The 23,136-nt window shown below is 44.4% G+C and overlaps 1 protein-coding gene across 3 annotated transcripts in view; it reads right to left on the bottom strand.

Annotated features, from left to right (window-relative positions):
- The window catches only part of TPST1 (tyrosylprotein sulfotransferase 1), a 185,768-nt gene that overhangs the window by 46,488 nt on the left and 116,144 nt on the right, over window positions 1-23,136 (bottom strand). For all 3 annotated transcript variants that reach the window (XM_077296384.1, XM_077296383.1, XM_077296385.1), the window contains exon 3: window positions 1,582-1,780. In XM_077296384.1, the coding sequence (XP_077152499.1) occupies window positions 1,582-1,780 (199 nt within the window). The remainder of the gene's footprint in view (window positions 1-1,581; window positions 1,781-23,136) is intronic.

Genomic DNA, 23,136 nt, shown 5'->3' with positions numbered 1-23,136 from the left:
CTACCCTCGCACTCTTCTAAAAACATTGTTTTATAGCCATTAGATAAGTGGATAGAAGACCCCTGTGGATTTCACACTGGGTCAGTATGGTAAATACTGTAGCTTCCTATGAGATGGTGGTATATAAAAATAGACATTGTCCCCAAAAATTTGATAAGCCTTGGTTTGATTCCCTCCTTGACTCACATTAGTCTCCAAGTGATGAAGAGCATTCCCTCATGATAAAGTATGTGATATTAGGTGCCTGACATGGGCGTCTTAAGGCCCCGTCTCACACAGCGACGCTGCAGCGATACAGACAACGATGCTGATCGCTGCAGCGTCGCTGTTTTGTCGCTGTGTGGTCGCTGGGGAGCTGTCACACAGACAGCTCTCTCCAGCGACCAACGATCAGGGGAACGACTTCGGCATCGTTGAAACTGTCTTCAACGATGCCGAAGTCCCCCTGCAGCACCCGGGTAACCAGGGTAAACATCGGGTTACTAAGCGCAGGGCCGCGCTTAGTAACCCGATGTTTACCCTGGTTACCAAAAAAAACAAACAGTACATACTCGCCTTTCGGTGTCCAGGTCCCTTGCCGTCTGCTTCCTGCTCTGACTGAGATCCGGCCGTACAGCGAGAGCGCAGCACAGCAGTGACGTCACCGCTGTGCTCTCACTTCTCACTGTACGGCGGCACTCAGTGAGAGCAGGAAGCAGACGGCAAGGGACCTGGACACCGAAAGGCGAGTATGTACTGTTTGTTTTTTTTGGTAACCAGGGTAAACATCGGGTTACTAAGCGCGGCCCTGCGCTTAGTAACCCGATGTTTACCCTGGTTACCAGTGAAGACATCGCTGGATCGGTGTCACACACACCGATTCAGCGATGTCAGCGGGACCTCAACGACCAAAAAAAGGTCCAGGCCATTCCGACACGACCAGCGATCTCGCAGCAGGGGCCTGGTCGCTGGTACGTGTCACACATAGCGAGATCGCTACTGAGATCGCTGTTGCGTCACAAAACTTGTGACTCAGCAGCGATCTCGCTAGCGATCTCGCTATGTGAGACGGGGCCTTTATGCTTTTTGTTAAGATAATAGACCCAAGGCATGTTAAGGGAAGGGTTTACTTTGCCAGACAGTATTAATGAGCAATGAGAAATGCTGTTTGTTCTTTGGTTCTATGATGTAACCTTGTTATGTTGTATAACCTTCAATAAAATGAGTAAAGAAAAAAAGAACACGTTACATGGTAATCTGGTGGTAAGAGCCAAGGTTAACCCATAAAATAAATCAGTTACGTGATCCTGTAAGAGTGTCTGGCCCAGCTAGGACAATTTTTATCAAGGTATTTTAACAGTACAGTAAAACCAAGGCAGACATTTATAGTGTGTCAATCTCCTACAAGACAATACTTTAAGTGTGTTACATTGAAAGTCATACTAGCAGGGGTAATCTGACTTATATGGGCAGTAAGGGCTTAAGGGATATCTTCCGCACCCAAGCCAATTTTCAAATTTTTACAAAACACTTAAATGCTGGCCCTGAAAAATGCAATACTAACAGAATTTAAGCTGTAAGAGATCCTATTTCATCACTTACCCGTCTTGTATTATCAATAACCTTCTGATCTGGCTTTCCATAATTGGGAGGGCTGGCATACGGATCATAGCCTAGTTTGGCCAACATTGGTGCAATCACTGGCATATCCCTTAAAACATCTGGAGGTATTTTACCGACCCATTTTGACAAAGCATCCACATTCACTGGCTTGATGACTTGATCAGTGGATCGCTCAACCCTGAAAACATACAAGACAGACCTAGATTAGACAAGGCCATAATTAAAAGCAATTTCACAAGGCGCAAAGTCACATTTAAATGGGTGTAATTTGATAAATAAGGTGATATAAAACCAACTGAATCTGAAATCAGCCTATTGCTAGGAGTCCCAGGACATGACTTCAGATTTAAGGGAATGTCCAGAGATTAGACAACCCCTTTAAGCCATTATTGCTACATTTGGCATATGAGAGAAGAAAAATTCTTTAACCAAAGCTCCTTCGTATATTTCTAAATAACTAATGGCAAAGAGGTACTAACACAACCTAACCATAGATGTAACGTTTAATACAGTGGCTTGCGAAAGTTTTTCCCTTCCCCCTGGCATTTTTCACGTTTTGCTGCCTCACAACCTTGAATTTCACTTTTTTTTTTCTTGAGGGTTTGCATCAGTTCATGTAAAGAACATGCGTACAACGGTGAACATTTGGTTTTCTTTTTATTGTGGAGCAAACAAAAAAATCGGACAAAATAACTGAAAATTTCCGGGTGCATAACTATTCACCCCCCTAAAGTCAGTACTTTGTAGAGCCTCCTTTTGTGGCACTTACAGCTGCAAGTCACTTTGCATAAGTCTCTAAAAGCTTTCCACATCAAGCACTTGGATTTTTGCCCATTCCTCAAGGCAATACTGCTCCAGCTCCTTCAAGTTAGAAGTTTCCTCTGCTGAACAGTAATCTTCAAGTCTGACCACAGATTCTCAATTGGATTAAGGTCTAGGCATTGACTAGTTCACTACAAAACATTTACACGTTTCCCCTTAAACCACAGAAGTGTTGCTTTAGCAGTATGCTTTGGGTCATTGTTTTGTTGGAAGGTGATCCTCTGTTCCAGTCTCAAATCACTAACGGACTGAAAAAGGTTTTGCTGAAGAATATCCCTGCATTTTGCACCATCCATCTTCCCCTCGACTCGAACCGTTTTCTCTGTCCCTGCTTTCGGAAAAAATTTCCACAGCATGATTCTGACATCGCCATGTTTCACCCTGGGGATGATGTTCTTGGGGTGATGAGCCGTGTTAGTTTGGCGCCAGACATAGTGTTTACCTTGGTGACCAAAAATTTAAATTTAGGTCTCATCTAACCACAGCACCTTCCTCCACACATTTGGGGAGTCTCCAACTTGTCTTTTAGCAAACTCAAAACGAGTCTTACAATTTTTTGAATGTAAGTAAAGGCTTCTTTTCTGCCCACTCTTCAATAAAGGCTTATTGTGGTAGTATGGACAGATACTCCAGTCTCTGCTTTGGAACTCTGCAGCTCCTACAGGGTTACCTTTGATAGCTGCTGTCATTGCCTCTTTAAATAATGCCCTCCTAGCCCCAGCTGAGAGGTTTGGTGGGCGGCCCTCTCTTGGCAGGTTTGTTGTGGTACCATGTTCTTTCCATTTGCTGATAATCGATTGGATGGTGCTGTGGTCGATCAGAGATTGGGATGTATATATATTGTAGCGTGGCTAAAGGGTGTCTAATCGACGGGAGATATGTGTCGCATAGATGGCTTGCCGCTGTGATGTAACCATAGCTACCTATATGGCTGTCAGGACCTGTGGTGATGTCAGACCACATGGCTAATTATGTGATGGGTTACTGGGTGTGGTTAGCTCTATATAAGACAGGCTAATGTTTAACACAGGGGATATGTGTGGAGGTGCTAGCCTCCAGTGTGTTAAGGCTCCAGCACTGAGCCTGAAGGAATGGACACTTGTTTTTTCCCTTTTGCCTGAGTTAAAGGCTATTTGTTTTTCCTGTTTATGCTAAACTGGTTTATGAAGCAATAAACCTTTTAACTTTTGTTGGAACCTGCCTCCTAAGTGTCAGCCATCGCACCTGAGTGAGTGAAACCCCTACAATTGGTGGAGAATGCGGACAGCATTCCCAGTGGAGACGTAAGTCTATTTTTTGGATGTCCTGGGTCAAGTCGGCTGTAAGCCAGCAAGCATTGCCGGGGAAAATGGAGGACCTGCTGAAACACTTGGTCCAGTCGCAGTCACAGCAGCAAGAGGCTAACAGGCTGTTTATGCAGCAGTTGCAACAGAACCAGCAAGAGACCAACAAGCTGTTGATGCAGCAGATACAACAGAGCCAGCAGGAGCAACGGCAGAGTCAGCAGGAGCAACGGCAGCAGATGCAGCTTCTGGCAACCGCCATCCAGGGCAAGACGAGCGCCCCAACCCCAGGTTTGGCTGATGACACCCACGTCCGGAAGACGGTAAGACGCGCATTACAGAAAATGACCCCCGGGGATGATGTTGAGGCCTTCCTGACGGTGTTTGAGAGGGTCGCTGAGAGGGAAAAACTCCCACCAGAGCAGTGGGCAGAGGTACTGGCGCCATACCTGACGGGAGAACCACAGAAGGCGTACTATGATTTGACCTTGCAGGATGCCAAAGAGTATCACAAATTGAAAGTCGAGATTCTCGCACGTTTGGGGGTGACACTGACTGTTAGGGCACAGCGAGTTCACTGCTGGGCCTATCACCGGGACAAACCGCCTCGCTCCCAAATGTTTGACCTGTTGCACCTGGTCCAGAAATGGCTGCAGCCAGAGTTATGTACACCTGCACAGATGGTGGAACGAGTGATGATGGATCGGTTTGTGCATTCCCTCCCGAGGTCCATACAGACTTGGATTGCCCAGGGTGATCCCCAGAATGCCGACAAACTGATCGGACTGGTCGAGAGATACCAAGGGATGGAAGGCTCCTTTGGGAGGCAGCCCATGCCGTACTGGGGGTCCCAGAAAGCTGCTGAGTCCCAAAAAGGGGTGGCGCGTACAAGGTCACAAAGGGCGGGGGAGGTGGTGCCCAAGGTCCCTACGGGTGATATTATTTGCTGGAGGTGCCACAGGCCAGGACATATAGCTGCCCGTTGTTCCCAGACCACTGAGCAGATGGACTGCAGCATGGGACGCCGTTGTTCATACTATGCGTATCCAGCCTGCAGTGTGAACTCTCCGCCCAACGAGGGACCTCAAGCGTGTCCCGTAAGGGTGAACGGTCGAGCAGCAACGGCGCTGTTAGACTCAGGGAGCTTAGTGACCCTGGTGAGGGCCACTTTCCCTCTCCACCTGCTCCCGGGAAAGAAGGTCGGCGTGCGGTGCATACATGGTGATGCCAAGGACTACCCTTTGGCCAGGGTGGACATTGAAACGGCATGTGGCACTGAGTCCCACCTAGTCGGCGTTGTGCAGGACTTGTTGCACCCTATAATTATTGGCCGGGATTTCTGTCTGTTTTGGGATTTGTGGGGAAAAGGTTCTGAGCTCCCTAGCAAGAGTAGGGAACCAGTGAACCCTGGAAGGGTGTCACCACACCCAGAGACAGACAGGTTTCCTTTTTGTGTGCTGGTTGGGGATGAGGAGGAAGTGTCCCCTGCATCTGACACTATGGAGTTAGAGGTAACCGGTGAAAATTTTGGGACTGCCCAACATAGGGACCCCACTCTGAGGGAAGCCTTTAATAATGTCACAGTTATTGACGGGGTGGTACAGGAGCCGGGGGCAGACACAAGGTTTCCCCATTTTCTGATGAGTGGGGAGTTGTTGTACCGGGTCACGAAAATAAGGGAGGAGTTGGTAGAGCAGTTGGTAGTGCCGGGTCCATATAGACAGAAGGTGTTGGACATGGCCCATTCACACATCTTGGGTGGACACCTAGGGGTGGAAAAACCGCAGGAACGGGTTGTGCAGAGATTCTATTGGCCTGGGTGTCACCGAGAAATAGTGAACTATTGCAGGTCCTGCCCTACATGTCAGCTAACTGCTCCCACTTCTCATTTCCGGAACCCCCTTGTGCCACTGCCCATTATTGAGGTGCCGTTCGAGAGAATTGCCATGGACTTGGTTGGTCCCTTAGTTAAATCAGCCCGGGGCCATCAGTATATATTAGTCATCCTGGACTATGCCACACGCTATCCTGAGGCAATTCCCCTGAGAAATTCTTCCTCGAAGAGTATAGCCCGCGACCACCATGTCTTTTCCCGGACAGGTCTGCTGAAGGAGATCCTGACTGACCAGGGGACACCTTTCATGAGCAAGGTGATGAGGGAGTTATGCAAAGCCCTGGAAATCTCCCAGTTGAGGACCTCGGTATACCATCCCCAGTCAGATGGTCTTGTTGAGAGATTTAACAAGACACTGAAGAGCATGCTGAGAAAAGCTATAGAGAAAGACGGTAGAGACTGGGATTGTCTCTTACCCTATCTGATGTTTTCCATTCGTGAAGTTCCACAGGCCTCCACAGGGTTCTCACCGTTTGAACTTCTATATGGCCGACATCCGCGAGGACTCCTGGATGTAGCCAAGGAAACCTGGGAAGCCGAAGCCACGCCCCACAGAAGCGTCATTGAGCATGTGGCCCTGATGCAGCAGAGGATTGCAAAGGTGATGCCTATCGTGAAAGAACACCTCCTCCAGGCACAAGAAGCTCAGGCCAGAATCTACAACCGGTCTGCAAGAGTGAGGCAGTTCAATCCGGGAGACCGAGTTCTTGTGTTAGTTCCGACGGTGGAAAGCAAGTTCTTGGCCAAATGGCAAGGGCCATATGAGGTTGTCGAGAAACTTGGTGAAGTAAATTATAAAAATCACCAACCAGGAAGACGGAAACCATTCCAAGTGTACCATGTCAACCTCATCAAGCCGTGGCAAGATAGAGAGCCGACAGTAACTCCATTGTTGTTAAGCAACCCAGGTGGTGAGGTTGGAGCGGTTACTATAGCGGAGGCGCTATCGAAGACCCAGAAACAACAGTGCCGGGAGTTACTCCAGAAAAACAGGGACCTGTTTTCAGAGTTGCCAGGACACACGAAGGTCATAGCGCACGAGGTCCTAACAGAGCCACATGTGCGGGTGAACGTGAAGCCCTATCGTATTCCTGAGGCTCGTCGAGAAGTTATCTCCAAGGAAGTGGAGCGTATGTTGAAGCTTGGAGTCATTGAGGAATCCAAGAGCGGTTGGTCGAGCCCAATTGTCCTGGTCCCAAAACCTGATGGAGAGTGGAGGTTTTGCAACGACTATCGGAAGTTGAATGAGGTCTCCAAGTTTGACGCTTATCCCATGCCCCGCGTTGATGAGCTCATCGAAAGGCTTGGGCCCGCCAGGTACATAACCACCTTGGATTTGACGAAGGGGTATTGGCAGATCCCCATGGCACAGGAAGCCAAGGAGAAGACGGCGTTTTCTACACCAGATGGATGTTTCCAGTATGTCCGGATGCCGTTTGGCCTACAGGGAGCTCCGGCGACCTTCCAGAGGGCTATGGATAGAATCCTTGCACCCCATAAGGCATACGCTGCTGCCTACCTGGATGATATCGTCATCTTTAGCCCGGACTGGGAGAGTCATCTGGAAAAGGTCCAAGCGGTGTTTGATGCTATAAGAGAGGCCGGATTTACAATAAACCCGAAGAAGTGTGCCTTGGGTAAAGAAGAAGCTAAGTACCTTGGATACATAGTGGGTCGTGGAGAAATAAAACCCCAAATCAGTAAAGTGGAGGTAATTCAAACATGGCCAAAACCAGTTTCCAAGAAGCAAGTTAAAGCCTTCCTGGGAATCGTGGGATATTACAGGAGGTTCATCCCAAACTTCGCGACGATGGCTGCGCCTCTGACTGACCTGCTAAAAGGGACAAAATCAGTAATGGTTAAGTGGTCTGAAGAAACAGAGTCAGCCTTCCAAGAAATGAAAGAGGCTTTGTGTAAGCAACCCGTTCTGATGGCCCCAAACTTCAAAAAAAGAGTTTATTCTTCAGACAGATGCCTCAGATGTCGAGGTGGGAGCAGTCCTTTCCCAAGAGCTACATGGGGAGGAGCATCCTGTCCTCTATCTGAGTAGGAAGTTGTCCTCGTCTGAAAAGAACTACTCAGTCGTTGAGAAGGAGTGCTTGGCCATAAAATGGGCGGTGGACACATTACGGTACTATCTGCTGGGACGTAAATTTAGACTGATATCCGACCATGCCCCACTTAGGTGGATGAGGGAAACGAAGGGTAGAAATGCTAGGGTCACCCGTTGGTTCTTAGCCCTGCAGGACTTCTGTTTCCATGTGGAACATAGGGCCGGAAAGCTGCACGGTAATGCTGATGCCCTGTCAAGAATCCCTTGTCTAGTGGGGGAAAGTGCCAAGCCCCATGGCTTTAGGCAGAGGGGGAGGTATGTAGCGTGGCTAAAGGGTGTCTAATCGACGGGAGATATGTGTCGCATAGATGGCTTGCCGCTGTGATGTAACCATAGCTACCTATATGTCTGTCAGGACCTGTGGTGATGTCAGACCACATGGCTAATCATGTGATGGGTTACTGGGTGTGGTTAGCTCTATATAAGACAGGCCAATGTTTAACACAGGGGATATGTGTGGAGGTGCTAGCCTCCAGTGTGTTAAGGCTCCAGGACTGAGCCTGAAGGAATGGACACTTGTTTTTTCCCTTTTGCCTGAGGAGTTAAAGGCTATTTGTTTTTCCTGTTTATGCTAAACTGGTTTATGAAGCAATAAACTTTTGAACTTTTGTTGGAACCTGCCTCCTAAGTGTCAGTCATCGCACCTGAGTGAGTGAAACCCCTACAATAAATATAAATAAATAAATATATATATATATATATATATATATATATATATATATATATATATATATATATATATATATATAATATTATATATATTAGATGGTGGCCCGATTCTAACGCATTGGGTATTATAGAATATGCATGTCCACGTAGTATATTGCACAGCCCACGTAATATATAGCCCAGCCACGTAGTATATAGCCCAGCCACGTAGTATATTGCCCAGCCACGTAGTATATTGCCCAGAGACGTAGTATATTGCCCAGCCACGTAGTATATTGCCCAGCCACGTAGTATATTGCCCAGCCACGTATATTGCCCAGAGACGTAGTATATTGCCCAGCCACGTATATTGCCCAGAGACGTAGTATATTGCCCAGTGACGTAGTATACAGCAGAGCCACGTAGTATATTGCAGTGACAAAGTATATTGCCCAGCCACGTAGTATACAGCACAGAGCCATGTAGTATATTGCCCAGCGACGTAGTATATTGCCCAGCCACGCATGTCACAGGTTAAAAAAATAAAACACTCACCTTCCGATCCCAGGGCCCCTTGTAGTTTTAACATACTCACCATACTTGTAGTTCTGTCGCCTGTGCGCGGTACAGGTGGCAGCTTCCGGTCCCAGGGTGTGATGACGTCACGGTCACATGACCGTGATGTCATGGCAGGTCCTTCTCCCATACGATCCTTGCCACTGGAACCTGCCGCTTGCACGGAGCAGTTACCGGAGGGTCGCGAGGAGCGGGAAAGGCGGCGGAAGGTGAGTATATAATGATCTTTTATTTTTTTTTTAATTATTTTTAACATTAGATCCTTTTACTATTGACGCTGCATAGGCAGCGTCAATAGTAAAAACTTGGTCACACAGGGTTAATAGCGGCGGTAACGGAGTGAGTTACCCGCGGCATAACGCGGTCCGTTACCGCTGGCATTAACCCTGTCTGAGCGGTGACTGCAGGGAGTATGGAGTGGGCGCCGGGCACTGACTGCAGGGGAGTAGGGAGGGACTAATCGGACTGTGGCAGTCGCTGATAGCAGCCATGACAGGAAGCTGGCGAGACCAATCAGCAAATGAATATCCGTGAAAGAAAGAAAGAAAGAAAGAAAGAAAGAAAGATAGATAGATAGATAGATAGATAGATAGATAGATAGATAGATAGATAGATAGATAGATAGAAAGAAAGAAAGAAAGAAAGAAAGAAAGAAAGAACAGACGGAAGTGACCCTTAGACAATTATATAGTAGATATATATTTTTTTATATACTCTTATCCCGACTTGTAATTCTCAAAAAACTTTATCCCCGACTTGTTTGGAGAACTTCTTTGCCTTGGTGGTGTTGTTTGGTCAGTGGTGCCTCGCTTAAAGGGAACCTGTCACCCCCAAAATCGAAGGTGAGCTAAGCCCACCAGCATCAGGGGCTTATCTACAGCATTCTGTAATCCTGATTAAGCGGGTCACGCAACGCAGGGTTACACCGTGGCCAAGAGGAAACTAATGTCCCCCTTCCATCAGCAACATCACAGTAATAATTTATTTGTGTGAGAGTACTCCCTGACAAATCTAAAGCAACCAAAAAACGGAGTAAGCACAAAATCTCACCAATCATTATAAAATGCTCAATTTATTAAATAAATATCAAAGAACAATTAAATCATGTCAATATAGTACATAAAACACAGAAACAATCCAAGGAACAGACTAGTGGTACAACAGAAAGTTCATGGGAACACAACATAAGTAATTAATACCATGGTAAAAGCCCAATATATATACCAGTGTGCACAATAGAAGAGGCACAGCATGTCATCAGATACATAGCCACATAGTGTTAATCACGATACAGCCAGCCACAAAGTACACCGGTGTAATTATAAATGCTTACCCATGGAAAGAAGTCAGTCCCACGAACTCCCTGGCGCCCCTGACGCGCGTTTCGCGGTCCAGCTTTCTCAAAGGGGAGACCTTTACCATTTACCATTACCATTCTATAATCCTGTAGATAAGTCCCCGATGTATCCTAAAAGATGAGAAAAAGAGGTTATATTATACTCACCCAGGGGCAGTCCCGGTACGATGGGTGTCGCGGTCTGGCCCGGCGCCTTCCATCTTCTTACGATGACGTCCTCTTCTTGTCTTCACACTGCGGCTCCGGCGCAGGCGTACTTTGTCTGCCCTGTTGAGGGCAGAACAAAGTACTGCAGTGCGCAGGCACCAGGAAAGCTCAGAGAGGCCCGGCGCCTGCACACTGCAGTACTTTGCTCTGCCCTCAACAGGACAGACAAAGTACGCCTGCGCCGGAGCGTGACGACAAGAAGAGGACGTCATCTGATGAAGATAGGAGGCACTGGACCGCGACACCCCCTGGATGAGTATAATCTAACCTCTTTTTCTCATCTTTTAGGTTACATCGGGGGCTTATCTACAGCATTCGATAATGCTGTAGATAAGCCCCTGATGCTAGTGGGCTTAGCTCACCTTCAATTTTGGGGGTGACAGGTTCCCTTTAATGGTGTTGCAGCTTCTGTGGCTTTTCAGAAAATGTTTGAATATACTGACCATAGAGGCGCTTCAAAAAGTTAATTTACCGTATTTAAGTTCTTCAATACAAAAAGTGAAACTCATATACTATATAGAGTCATTACTAACAGAGTGATCTATTTCAAGTGTTTATTTCTGTTAATGTTGATGATTATGGCTTACAGCCATTGAAAACCCAAAAGTCATTAGCTCAGTAAATTAGCTTTGAACAATTGATTTGTCATTTTAAGTGAATAATGGAAATGCCACCATGTGAGGCCGGTGTTCTACAGCAGGCATAGCTGCATTACTTACTCTTCTGAGGGTACTGTTATGTTGACAATGATGGTTGTAAATAATGAGATTAGATACCTCAATTTCCCTCGGCTCACAGCTTAAATGTACATTATGAAGTTAATTGTGAGTCTATTAAAAACCTGATTTCAGCTTAGTTTAATGCTCGGCTTCATTAGCCACAACACCATTGACCTTTTTTGTAGCAGTACTACTCCAGTGTTACTTTATGTGAAAATATAACTAATTTAATTAACCATTAACAATGTTCTGGCTTACAAAATAGAAGTAGGTTATCTAGTTTTACTTTTATCCTACTTGCTGTATAGTACTGTAGTAGAAATCTTTTCTTGGTATTTGTATTTTTTTTTTAATAAGTCCATGATCATTCTTTAAAGAGTTCATGGAAATTGTATTTCTGCAATTTTTCTGATATATCCCCTTTACAGTTGGGCTCAAAAGTTTCCATACCCCTGCAGAATTTTTGCTTTCTCAACCTTTTTCAGAGAATATGAATGATAACACCAAAACTTTTTCTCCACTCATGGTTAGTAGCCATTAGTAACCCATTTGTGTCAACTTCTGTGCATGTTATCAGGCCAAAATCCCCAGGCTATGTGAACTTTTGATCAGGGTCATTTGGATGTTTTGGATTGTCATGATGATTTAAAAAGAGAAAACACGGTAGTTTGACAATAAATGGCTGCACCCAACCACTAACCATGAGTGGAGAAAAAGTTTTCATGTTATCATTCATATTCTCTGGAAAAAAAAAGGCCAAGAAAGCAAAAATTCTGTCGGGGTATGTAAACTTTGAGCACAACAGTGCGCGTAGATATATAGAGAGATAGATAGAGAGATAGATATCGGTAGATTGATAGATATAGAGAGAGTGCTAATTATAAAATTATAAAGGTTTTCTGTGATTGTACTGACCTAGAGAATCATATTGCCATAACATTGCCCAATGATCACTAATAACATCCTAAGGGCTCTTCCGCACATAAGTTTTTGGTACATATGCTATCCATTATTTTCAATGATAGATCATGGACCAATCACAAATTACAATCACTGTGCCTTTTCACTTTTTTTTTTCTTTTTTTTTTTTACAAAACAATTTTATTTATTTTATTTTTTTTAATTAAAAAAAAACAAAAAAGGGAAATACGTCCTACTTTGAGCTATGTTGTTAATTTATCAATTTGGACAAAAGTTGTGAGGAGAAAAAAAAAAGGGATGCGATCTGTGTGCAGCGTGAAACTTGCCTAACTAAAAGGACTGGTGGATCTGGACTAGTCGACAAGCTCCAATCAAAATAAACAGTCACTGGTTTGGTTGGGTGCCCAATAAAGCGGTATTCTGGATTCCCTGATACCGACCTTAAATCTTTAGTATGTAACGTACTGGAATATATGTTGATATGCAGGTAATTCTCTTTGGCCTTTCTGCCACATTAATTGCACTTTATTCAAATACATTTTGAACAAGCAATGAAGGATAAAAAGAAAGACAAAGGATACCGTGATGGAAAAATAAGAACTACCAGCCAATACTTAACGCGAAGTGACAGCTCTAGTGTACTTCAGATAGCCGCATTATTTTCGGATGATATAACAACCGCTTCCAAGTATTAAGTGATGAAGTGATGACCACAAAGTTAATGAAACCTCTGAAGGCCAGAGATGTGCTATGTGGATCAGTAAGAACGTGCATAACTGATAACGGGCAACTAAAAATGAATATGACAAACTACGCACTGCTCAGCAACAGATGGCAGTGCCCAATTAATTATTACTTACATTGATTTTTTTCCTTTAAGACTCATGGAAATGGATATGTATTGGATGAATGTGCGGGAAACCATGAATGGTTGTCTCATCAAGGTCAAGTCATGTGTGCAGAAACGTGCAATAGCATCATGATCGAATATGAGCCCAGAACGTTTCACTACGATCCTAGATATTCTCCTTTCCTTGTAGACTCCATTCAAAAACATATTGTGTAATATATCTATTTTTCTCTACCATTTTTTCTAACACAGGGATATGGAATATACAGCATTCACTAAATACATTTAACTGTTCAGCAATTCATGGAAAAGGACAAACTCAAAAATCATCACTGAGGAGGCGGCAGAGGTGCAAAATACTGATGAACAAGCACTCACACACTTATCTATATATATGAGGCATCCTGATTACTCGCTAATCCCACCCCCTGCACAGTAGCTCCGCCCCACATCACCACACATAATCCTGCCCCACCCCATTACCACACACAATCCCGCCCCCCACCACATCGCCGCACACAATCCCGCCCCCTGCACAGTAGCTCTGCCCCCACATCACCACACATAATCCTGCCCCCACCCCATTACCACACAATCCCGCCCACCACCACATCACCACACACAATCCCGCCCCTTCAACACATCACCACACATAATCCCGCCCCCCACCACATTGCCACACATAATCCCACTACATCACCACACATAATCCCGCCCCCCACCACATTACTACACATAATCCCACCCCCACCACATTACCACATAATCCCGCCTCCCCACCACATCACCACACATAATCCCACCCCCAACACATCACCACACATAATCCCGCCCCCAACACATCACCACACATAATCCTGCCCCCCACCCCATCACCACACATAATCCTGCCCCCCCACCCCATTACCACACATAATCCCACCCCCACCACATTACCACACATAATCCTGCCCCCCCACCCCATCACCACACATAATCCCACCCCCAACACATCACCACACATAATCCCGCCCCCCAACACATCACCACACTATTGTTATTAACTTCATTTTCAGTTAATTTACCACCTGAGTAAGCGCTATTGAATGTTGTTATTATTTACTTTAGTTTAATCACCAGCAGCATTAATTAGATAGCAATGAGCGTGCCGAGCGTTAGCTGGCTGGAAACATCCAGTCATCCATATGAAAAAGGCTTTCTTGTACAATATCATCTAGGACTGGGTCAAACAAGGTGAGAATTAGTGGTACTAACTTAGATACTTGGGCAAAAGTAGGCCCAGCTCTAGAGGAATAAGATAACTGCACCCCCCAGCGAGTGCTGGCTGATGCTCCAGAGGGCCATGATCCTCCACTGCCCAGCATCGTTGTGACCCGCAATGAAGAGAGCCACTAGGCAAAAGCTCAATGCCAGGAGCTGGCTGGAAAAGAAAGACGTGGAGCCATAGTAGAAAATAAAAAGGATGAGAGATGTTGATTAAAAACCTAAAACCTTAGTTTAGTTATGTTTTTACTCTACAAAAATAAATCCTTTTTATTTTATACTAGCTGTACTACCCGGCTTCGCCCGGGTTAATGACTGCTGTTAGCAAAATAGGATGTGTTAACAAAAATTTATTCTGCACGCAAAAACCACAAAACAAATAGATAGAAATGTAATTATTAAAAGGCAAAAACTAAGCTAATAGAACCATTTCACAACATATATTAGCTTTGTTATACTGAGAATGTCTTTGTTGCCTATATTAACCAATCAGAGCTCAGATTAATTAACTGTAGCAAAATAGAAGCTGAGCTGTGATTGGTTGCTATTGGCAGCCTGATAAATCCCCAGCCAACAGGAAGCCCACCCCCTGGCAGTATATATTAGCTCACACATACACATAATAGACAGGTCATGTGACTGACAGCTGCCGTATTTCCTATATGGTACATTTGTTGCTCTTGTAGTTTGTCAGCTTATTAAATCAGATTTTTATTTTTGAAGGATAATACCAGACTTGTGTGTGTTTTAGGGCGAGTTTCATGTGTCAAGTTGTGTGTGTTGAGTTGCGTGTGGCGACATGCATGTAGCGACTTTTGTGAGATGAGTTTTGTGTGGTGACATGCATGTAGCAACATTTTGTGTGTCGAGTTGCATGTGACAGGTTAGTGTAGCAAGTTGTGTGCAGCAAGATTTGTGCATGGCGAGTTTTGCGCGTGGCGAGTTTTATGTGTGGTGCGTTTTGAGTATGTGCAAGTTTTGTGTGAGGCAACTTTAGCATGTGGTGCAACTTTTGTACATTTGGCAATTTTTCTGTGTGTGCAAGTTTTGCATGAGGTGAGTTTTCCATGAGGTGAGTTTTGCACGTGTGGCAAGTTTTGCGTGAGCCTAGTTTTGCATATGGCGAATTTTGCATGTAGCGAGTTTTGCGCGTGGCGAGTTTTGAGTGGAGACTTTTGGGTTTCGACTTTTATGTGGCGAGGTTGGTGTGTGTGTGGTGAGATGTGTGCTGAGGGTCGTATATGTGTTCAAGCATGTGGTAGTGTGTGGCGCATTTTGTGTTTGTGTTCATATCCCCGTGTGTGGTGAGTATCCCATGTCGGGGCCCCACCTTAGCAACTGTACGGTATATACTCTTTGGCGCCATCGCTCTCATTCTTTAAGTCCCCATTGTTCACATCTGGCAGCTGTCAATTTTCCTCCAACACTTTTCCCTTCACTTTTTCCCCATTATGTAGATAGGGGCAAAATTGTTTGGTGAATTGGAACGCGCGGGGTTAAATTTTCACCTCAAACATAGCCTATGACGCTCTCGGGGTCCAGACGTGTGACTGTGCAAAATTTTGTGGCTGTAGCTGCGACGGTGCAGATGCCAATCCCGGACATACATACATACACACATTCTGCTTTATATATTAGATATACCTGTATGTAATCTCCTGTATATAGTATATACCTGTGTGTCATCTCACCTATATATAGTATATATCTGTGTGTCATCTCCTGTATATAGTATATACCTGTATGTCATCTCCTCCTATACATAGCATATACCTGTATGTCATCTCCTCCTGTATATACTATATACCTGTAGGTAATCTGCTCCTGTATATAGTACATACCTGTGTGTCATCTCCTCCTGTATATAGTATATACCTGTATGTCATCTCCTCCTGTATGTAGTATGTACCTGTATGTCATCTCCTCCTCTATATAGTATATACCTGTGTGTCATCTCTCCTGTATATAGTATATATCTGTGTGTCATCTCCTCCTATATATAGTATATACCTGTGTGTCATCTCCCCTGTAAATAGTATATACCTGTGTGTCATCTCCTCCTGTATATAGTATATATCTGTATGTCATCTCCTCCTGTATTAGCCCTCGTTCACACGTTATTTGGTCAGTATTTTTACCACAGTATTTGTAAGCTAAATTGGCAGACTGATAAATCCCCAGCCAACAGTAAGCCCACCCCCTGGCAGTATATATTAGCTCACACATACACATAATAGACTGGTCATGTGACTGACAGCTGCCGGATTCCTATATGGTACATTTGTTGCTTTTGTAGTTTGTCTGCTTATTAATCAGATTTTTATTTTTGAAGGATAATACCAGACTTGTGTGTGTTTTAGGGCGAGTTTCGTGTGTCAAGTTGTGTGTGTTGAGTTGCGTGTGGCGACATGCATGTAGCGACTTTTGTGAGATGAGTTTTGTGTGGCGACATGCGTGTAGCAACTTTTTGTGTGTCGAGTTGCATGTGACAGGTTAGTGTAGCAAGTTGTGTGCAGCAAGTTTTGCGCATGGCGAGTTTTGCGCGTGGCGAGTTTTATGTGTGGTGCCTTTTGAGTATGTGCAAGTTTTGTGTGAGGCAACTTTTGCGTGAGGCAACTTTTGCATGTGTTGCAACTTTTGTGCATGTGGCAATTTTTCTGCGTGTGCAAGTTTTGCGCGTGGCAAGTTTTCCATGAGGTGAGTTTTGCACGTGTGGCGAGTTTTGCATGTGGAGAGTTTTGCGCGTGGCGAGTTTTGAGCGGTGACTTTTGTGTTTCGACTTTTATGTGGCGAGGTTGGTGTATGTGTGGTGAAATGTGCGCTGAGGGTGGTATATGTGTTCAAGCACGTGGTAGTGTGTGGCGCATTTTGTGTGTGTGTTCATATCCCCGTGGTGGTGTGGTGATTATCCCATGTCGGGGCCCCACCTTAGCAACTGTACAGTATATACTCTTTGGCGCCATGGCTCTCATTCTTTAAGTCCCCCTTGTTCACATCTGGCAGCTGTTAATTTGCCTCCAACACTTTTCCTTTCATTTTTCCCCATTATGTAGATAGGGGCAAAATTGTTTGGTGAATTGGAACGCGCGGGGTTAAAATTTCGCCTCACAACATAGCCTATGACGCTCTCGGGGTCCAGACGTGTGACTGTGCAAAATTTTGTGGCTGTAGCTGCGACGGTTCAGATGCCAATCCCGGACATACACACACACACACACATACATATATACATACATTCAGCTTTATATATTAGACTACGACTCCACGCCATTCTCTGCCAGGCAGCGCACGGTACTGCACTGTGTACTAGTGGCTCTCTTCACACCTATCATCCACGAACCAGGGTGACAGTTTAGCATTATAGCTGCAAACGGATAACAATTGTATAAGGTCCCAGTCACATACTTGTAGATACATGCAGCGCACCATGCCGGCTTACAGCATATTGGTCATGCCCATATTATTCAATCAGGCGGGGTGCTCAGCACCCTACAAGGGCAGACACCCTACTCTCCCCCTACCAATACTACAAAGCCTGGCTGCATCTCACAAACAGGAAAAAATACAGTTAGGTCCATATATATTTGGACAGAGACAACATTTTTCTAATTTTGGTTATAGACATTAACGCAATGAATTTTAAACAAAACAATTCAGATGCAGTGAAGGCCTGGCAGAGCATCAAAAAGGAGGAAACACATCGTCTGGTGATGTCCATGAGTTCAAGACTTCAGGCAGTCATTGCCAACAAAGGGTTTTCAACCAAGTACTAAAAATGAACATTTTATTTAAAATTATGGAATCTGTCCAATTACTTTTGGTCCCTTTAAAAACAGGGTGGCACATGTTAAGGAGCTGAAACTCCTACACCCTTCATCCAATTTTAAAGTGGATACCCTCAAATGAAAGCTGAAAGTCTGAACTTCAACTGCATCTGAATTGTTTTGTTTAAAATTCATTGTGGTAAGGTCTATAACCAAAATTAGAAAAATGTTGTCTCTGTCCAAATATATATGGACCTAACTATACATGAGGAATTAGTTTAGATTTTGGCTCGTAACCAGTGTCAATGGTCCTCGTTGTCTTGCAAGTCCCTACACTAAAACTAAAAACAATTCACTGAAAAAAGGATCATGCATCTGTGTGACTGGCGCCTTATACAATCCTAATCTATGGGTGTCCTTTGGTATTTTGCACCTATGCTGCCTCCGCCTGTTATCACATCCTATGGTATATTGGTATTGTGGCCTGGTATTGCTAAGTGGGCCTTTATTTTCTGAGCTTCATTTAAGTGTTCCTATAAGGAAAGCTTCTGGAGTCTCCGCTGCAGTTGTAGCAATAACACCCAAGAATGTTAAGTGATCCTAATTTTCAGACTCTCACAAGACATTGCCAAATGACTAATTACCAGTTCCTTTGACAGGATATGACTTTGCCAACTAGGTGCCAAGTCACAGCACAGCGCGGAGTTGTAAGCATTTTCTACACCTAGCATCTCTCCGTAGTAGTACAATCTTTATTCCACGACCACAATTACTTCACATACCAGTCGCCCATAACCTTACCTCATCTAAACCTCCCGACTCACATCCTAAATTCCTCCTTGCAGGGTCTCGGGCATCCCATCCACAGCTATGCAGTCATCAAATGAATTCAGCATTCAATATTCAATTGTGACATTACAGCCAGCTCCATAAACATATCTAATACCTAATGTATAACTGTCCAACTTATAATAAATAAAGCACACGCAGCCTTGAGGAAAAAAATACAAGCGACTCATGACAGACCTGAATATTCCCCTTACTGTAACTTCTTTAGAATGTCTTTCAGGAATTACATGGTTAACTGTGGCTGTCAAGTTCAATTTTTCACAAGCCCCAGGAGACTTAGTCCATAGGAGGGTAGGAAAAGCCTCCTGGGTAATGGATGACTAGTTCTTACTGCTGTCTAGCTTTCATGCTCCAACTTCCTCACTTCCTTATAGATTGTAAGCTCTTGTGGGTGAGGTACATGCTCCTCTTGGTTGATTTGGTGAAATGTGTTACTCTGTAATGCCCGATATTGTTTGTACGTGTATCCTCTCGGTGGTAAAGTACTGTGGAATATGTTGGTGCTATATTAAAAATATGTATAATTAGTTACATTTTACCAGTATTAAAAGGGTTGTCAAACCTAGAATGTTATTCATAAATATATCTATCTCTAAAGCCCTACCCATTTCTGTAATTTGCTTTTTTTAAAAAAATATCTTCTTCTCCCTATACAGCTAATCCCTATATGTGATATTTTAACTTCACTTCCTGCAACATTTAATTTCAGGGGAGAAGTCATCAGGGGGATGGCCATGCAGGCACTTACAACAGCTTCTTTCATTGCCACCCACTAATGATATCTGAAATCAATAGCACTAATAGAGGCAGTGGGAGAAGTGAGTGCAGCACCAGCACTCTGTCCCCACCAGGACACAGCTTGTTTTTCTGAAAGAGGGCCTCACCAGGGGGCAGTGACAGAAGCAGGGTAAGTGAAATCAGTGGCGACTCCTGATGGTGATTTGTTTGAGGGCGTTAATAGAATCTGTGGAACGGCGTTACTGTCGCTCCTCCTGCTTCCATTAACACCCCCCTTGATGACCATTCATTTAGGAGAAACAAGATGCGGGCCAACGGTGATAGAAAAAGTGTGCCAGTACTGTAATCACCTTCCTCACAGCTTCTATACGTGCTATGGATTCCAGATTTCATCAGAGAATGGCAATAAAAGTAGCTGTGATAAGTGACAGCAGCAGCCCCTGATGAGGTCCTGTTCCAATCGGGGTGAAAGAAGGGAGAAGCGACTGCAGGACCATCCTCCTGATGATCTCTGGTTATAGACTCCCATCAAATGAAACGTTACAGTAAGTAAAAAAGAAAAAAAACACAGATATAGGGATTAGGATACGGAGAGTGGTAGGGAATTTTAAATTCAAGAAAATTACAAAAGTGATAAGGGGGTGAAATACTACTATCTATAAAGGGCATTATAGGCATCGGACAACATAGTATGGTCTTACTATTTATTTTTCTATTATTTATACATCACTAACTTATTCCATACCCCACGGACAATTCCGTTGGCAGCCAACTCTTTTCTGCCATGAGCTCAATAGAAGTACTATCATTAGGGGCAGCACATAGCACTATAAATCATCACCTCTTGCTTATAAGATTTTAGTCTTGAGGAGGCCTTTTGTTGTGATCCGCTTTTTGGGCTCCCCTAGTGGTGGCTGGTGGTACTGGAGACTTGTGTGTTCTTTTCTGCCTCAGCTCACCTGCTTCCATCAGTTTTGGGAGTTCCCTATTTAGCCTTGCTCTCCAGTCACTTCCTTGCCGGTCATCATTGTAACCTGAGTCTTTCAGTTGCATGTTCCTGCTACCAGTCTGCTGATCAGCTAAGTGGACTCTTGTCCTTTTTGTTTTGTATTTTTTGTCCAGTTTACAGTTTGTCATTTCCTGTTACTGGAAGCTCTTGTGGACTGAAATTGCCACTCCTGTGTCATGAGTTGACACAGGAGTCTTAAAGTAATTTCAGGATGGGTTTTTGAAAGGGTTTTTCAGCTGACCGTGAAGTCCTCTTTTGTATCCTTCCTCTATCTAGTAAGTGGACCTCGCTTTGCTAAATCTACCTTCATACTGTGTATGTCTTTTCCTCTGAACTCACCGTTAATATATGTGGGGGCTACTATCATCTTTTGGGGAATTTCACTAGAGGTAAGCCAGGTCTGTTCCTTCCTCTTCCAGGTGTAGTTAGTTCTCCGGCTGGCGCATGGCATCTAGGCAGCCGTAGGAATGCTTCCTGGCTACTGTTAGTTGTGTGGTAGATTTAGGTCACGGTCAGCTTGAGTTTCCATCACCCGAGGGCTAGTCTGTTATTTTGTGTTTCTGATGTTCCCATGCCATTGGGGAATCATGACAGTATGACCGGCCCCCTGTTAAAGTAATTTGGCAGAAGAAAGGAGAGTAAAAGAAGTCTGTAGATTTTTTTTTTTTTTTTTTTTCCTCACTTGTTTGCTACTTAGTTGGCTCAGTTGTATTTCTGCTCTATTTACAGCCTTGCCTTTCTCTCCTTCTAATCCTTGAATGGCTCTGATCTCTCCGGTTTAAGGATGGACTCTCAGAGTTTGGCTGCAGGTTTAAATAATCTTGCTACGAAGGTTCAGAATTTACAAGATTATGTTATACGTACTCCTATTTCTGAACCTAAGATTCCTACACCAGAGGTATTTTCCGGAGATAGATCTCGGTTTCAGAATTTCAAATGTAATTGTAAATTATTCCTTTCTCTTAGACCTCACTCCTCTGGAGATCCTGTTCAGCAGGTTAAGATTGTGATTTCTTTGCTGCGAGGTGACCCTCAAAATTGGGCATTTTCATTGACACCAGGGGATCCTGCGTTGCTCAATGTGGATGCGTTTTTTCTGGCTTTAGGGTTGCTGTATGAGGAACCTAATTTGGAGATTCAAGCTGAAAAAGCTTTAATAGCCCTGTCTCAAGGGCAAGATGAAGCTGAGATATACTGCCAAAAATTTCGTAAATGGTCTGTGCTTACTCAGTGGAATGAGTGTGCCCTAGCGGCAATTTTCAGAGAAGGCCTTTCTGATGCCGTTAAGGATGTCATGGTGGGGTTTCCTACGCCCACAGGTCTGAATGAGTCCATCACTATGGCGATTCAGATTGATCGGCGTTTGCGGGAGCGCAAACCCGTGCACCATTTGGCGGTATCTTCTGAAGGGACGCCAGAGAAAATGCAATGTGACAGAATTCTGTCAAGAAGCGAGCGGCAGAATTATAGGCGCAAAAATGGCTTGTGCTTCTACTGTGGTGATTCCGCGCATGTTATATCAGCATGCTCTAAACGTACTAGGAAGGTTGACAAGTCTGTTTCTATTGGCACTTTACAGTCTAAATTTCTTCTGTCTGTAACTTTGATTTGTTCATTATCAGTTATTACCGTGGATGCCTATGTGGACTCTGGCGCCGCTCTGAGTCTCATGGATTGGTCCTTCGCCAGGCGCTGTGGGTTTGATTTGGAGCCTCTGGAAGTTCCTATACCTCTGAAGGGTATTGATTCTACACCTCTGGCTTGTAATAGACCACAGTTCTGGACGCAAGTGACTATGCGTATGACTCCAGACCATCAGGAGATGATCCGCTTCCTCGTGTTGCATAATTTACATGATGTGTTAGTGCTTGGATTACCATGGTTGCAATCTCATAACCCAGTACTGGACTGGAAAACTATGTCTGTGTTAAGCTGGGGATGTCGGGGGGCTCATGGGGACATACCTTTGGTTTCTATCTCGTCATCTATTCCCTCTGAGGTTCCGGCATTTTTGTCGGATTTTGGGGATATTTTTGAAGAGCCTAAAATTGGTTCTCTCCCTCCCCACAGAGAGTGTGATTGCGCCATAGATCTGATTCCAGGCAGTAAATTTCCAAAGGGTCGTTTGTTTAACCTATCTGTACCTGAGCATGCTGCCATGCGAGAGTATGTTAAGGAGTCCCTGGAAAAGGGACATTCGTCCTTCATCACCTTTAGGAGCTGGGTTTTTCTTTGTCTCTAAAAAGGATGGCTCGCTGAGGCCTTGTATTGATTATCGACTCCTGAATAAAATTACTGTCAAATATCAGTATCCGTTGCCGCTGCTTACTGATTTGTTTGCTCGTATAAGGGGGGCTAAGTGGTTCTCCAAGATTGATCTCCGTGGGGCGTATAATTTGGTGCGAATTAAGCAAGGGGATGAGTGGAAAACCGCATTTAATACGCCTGAGGGCCACTTTGAGTATTTAGTAATGCCTTTCGGCCTTTCTAATGCACCTTCAGTTTTTCAGTCCTTTATGCA

This window comes from Ranitomeya variabilis, chromosome 3, assembly GCF_051348905.1.
Source record: "Ranitomeya variabilis isolate aRanVar5 chromosome 3, aRanVar5.hap1, whole genome shotgun sequence".
Taxonomy (NCBI): domain Eukaryota; kingdom Metazoa; phylum Chordata; class Amphibia; order Anura; family Dendrobatidae; genus Ranitomeya; species Ranitomeya variabilis.
Note: the sequence above shows the minus strand (reverse complement) of the source record. Positions and strands in the feature narration are given on the sequence as shown.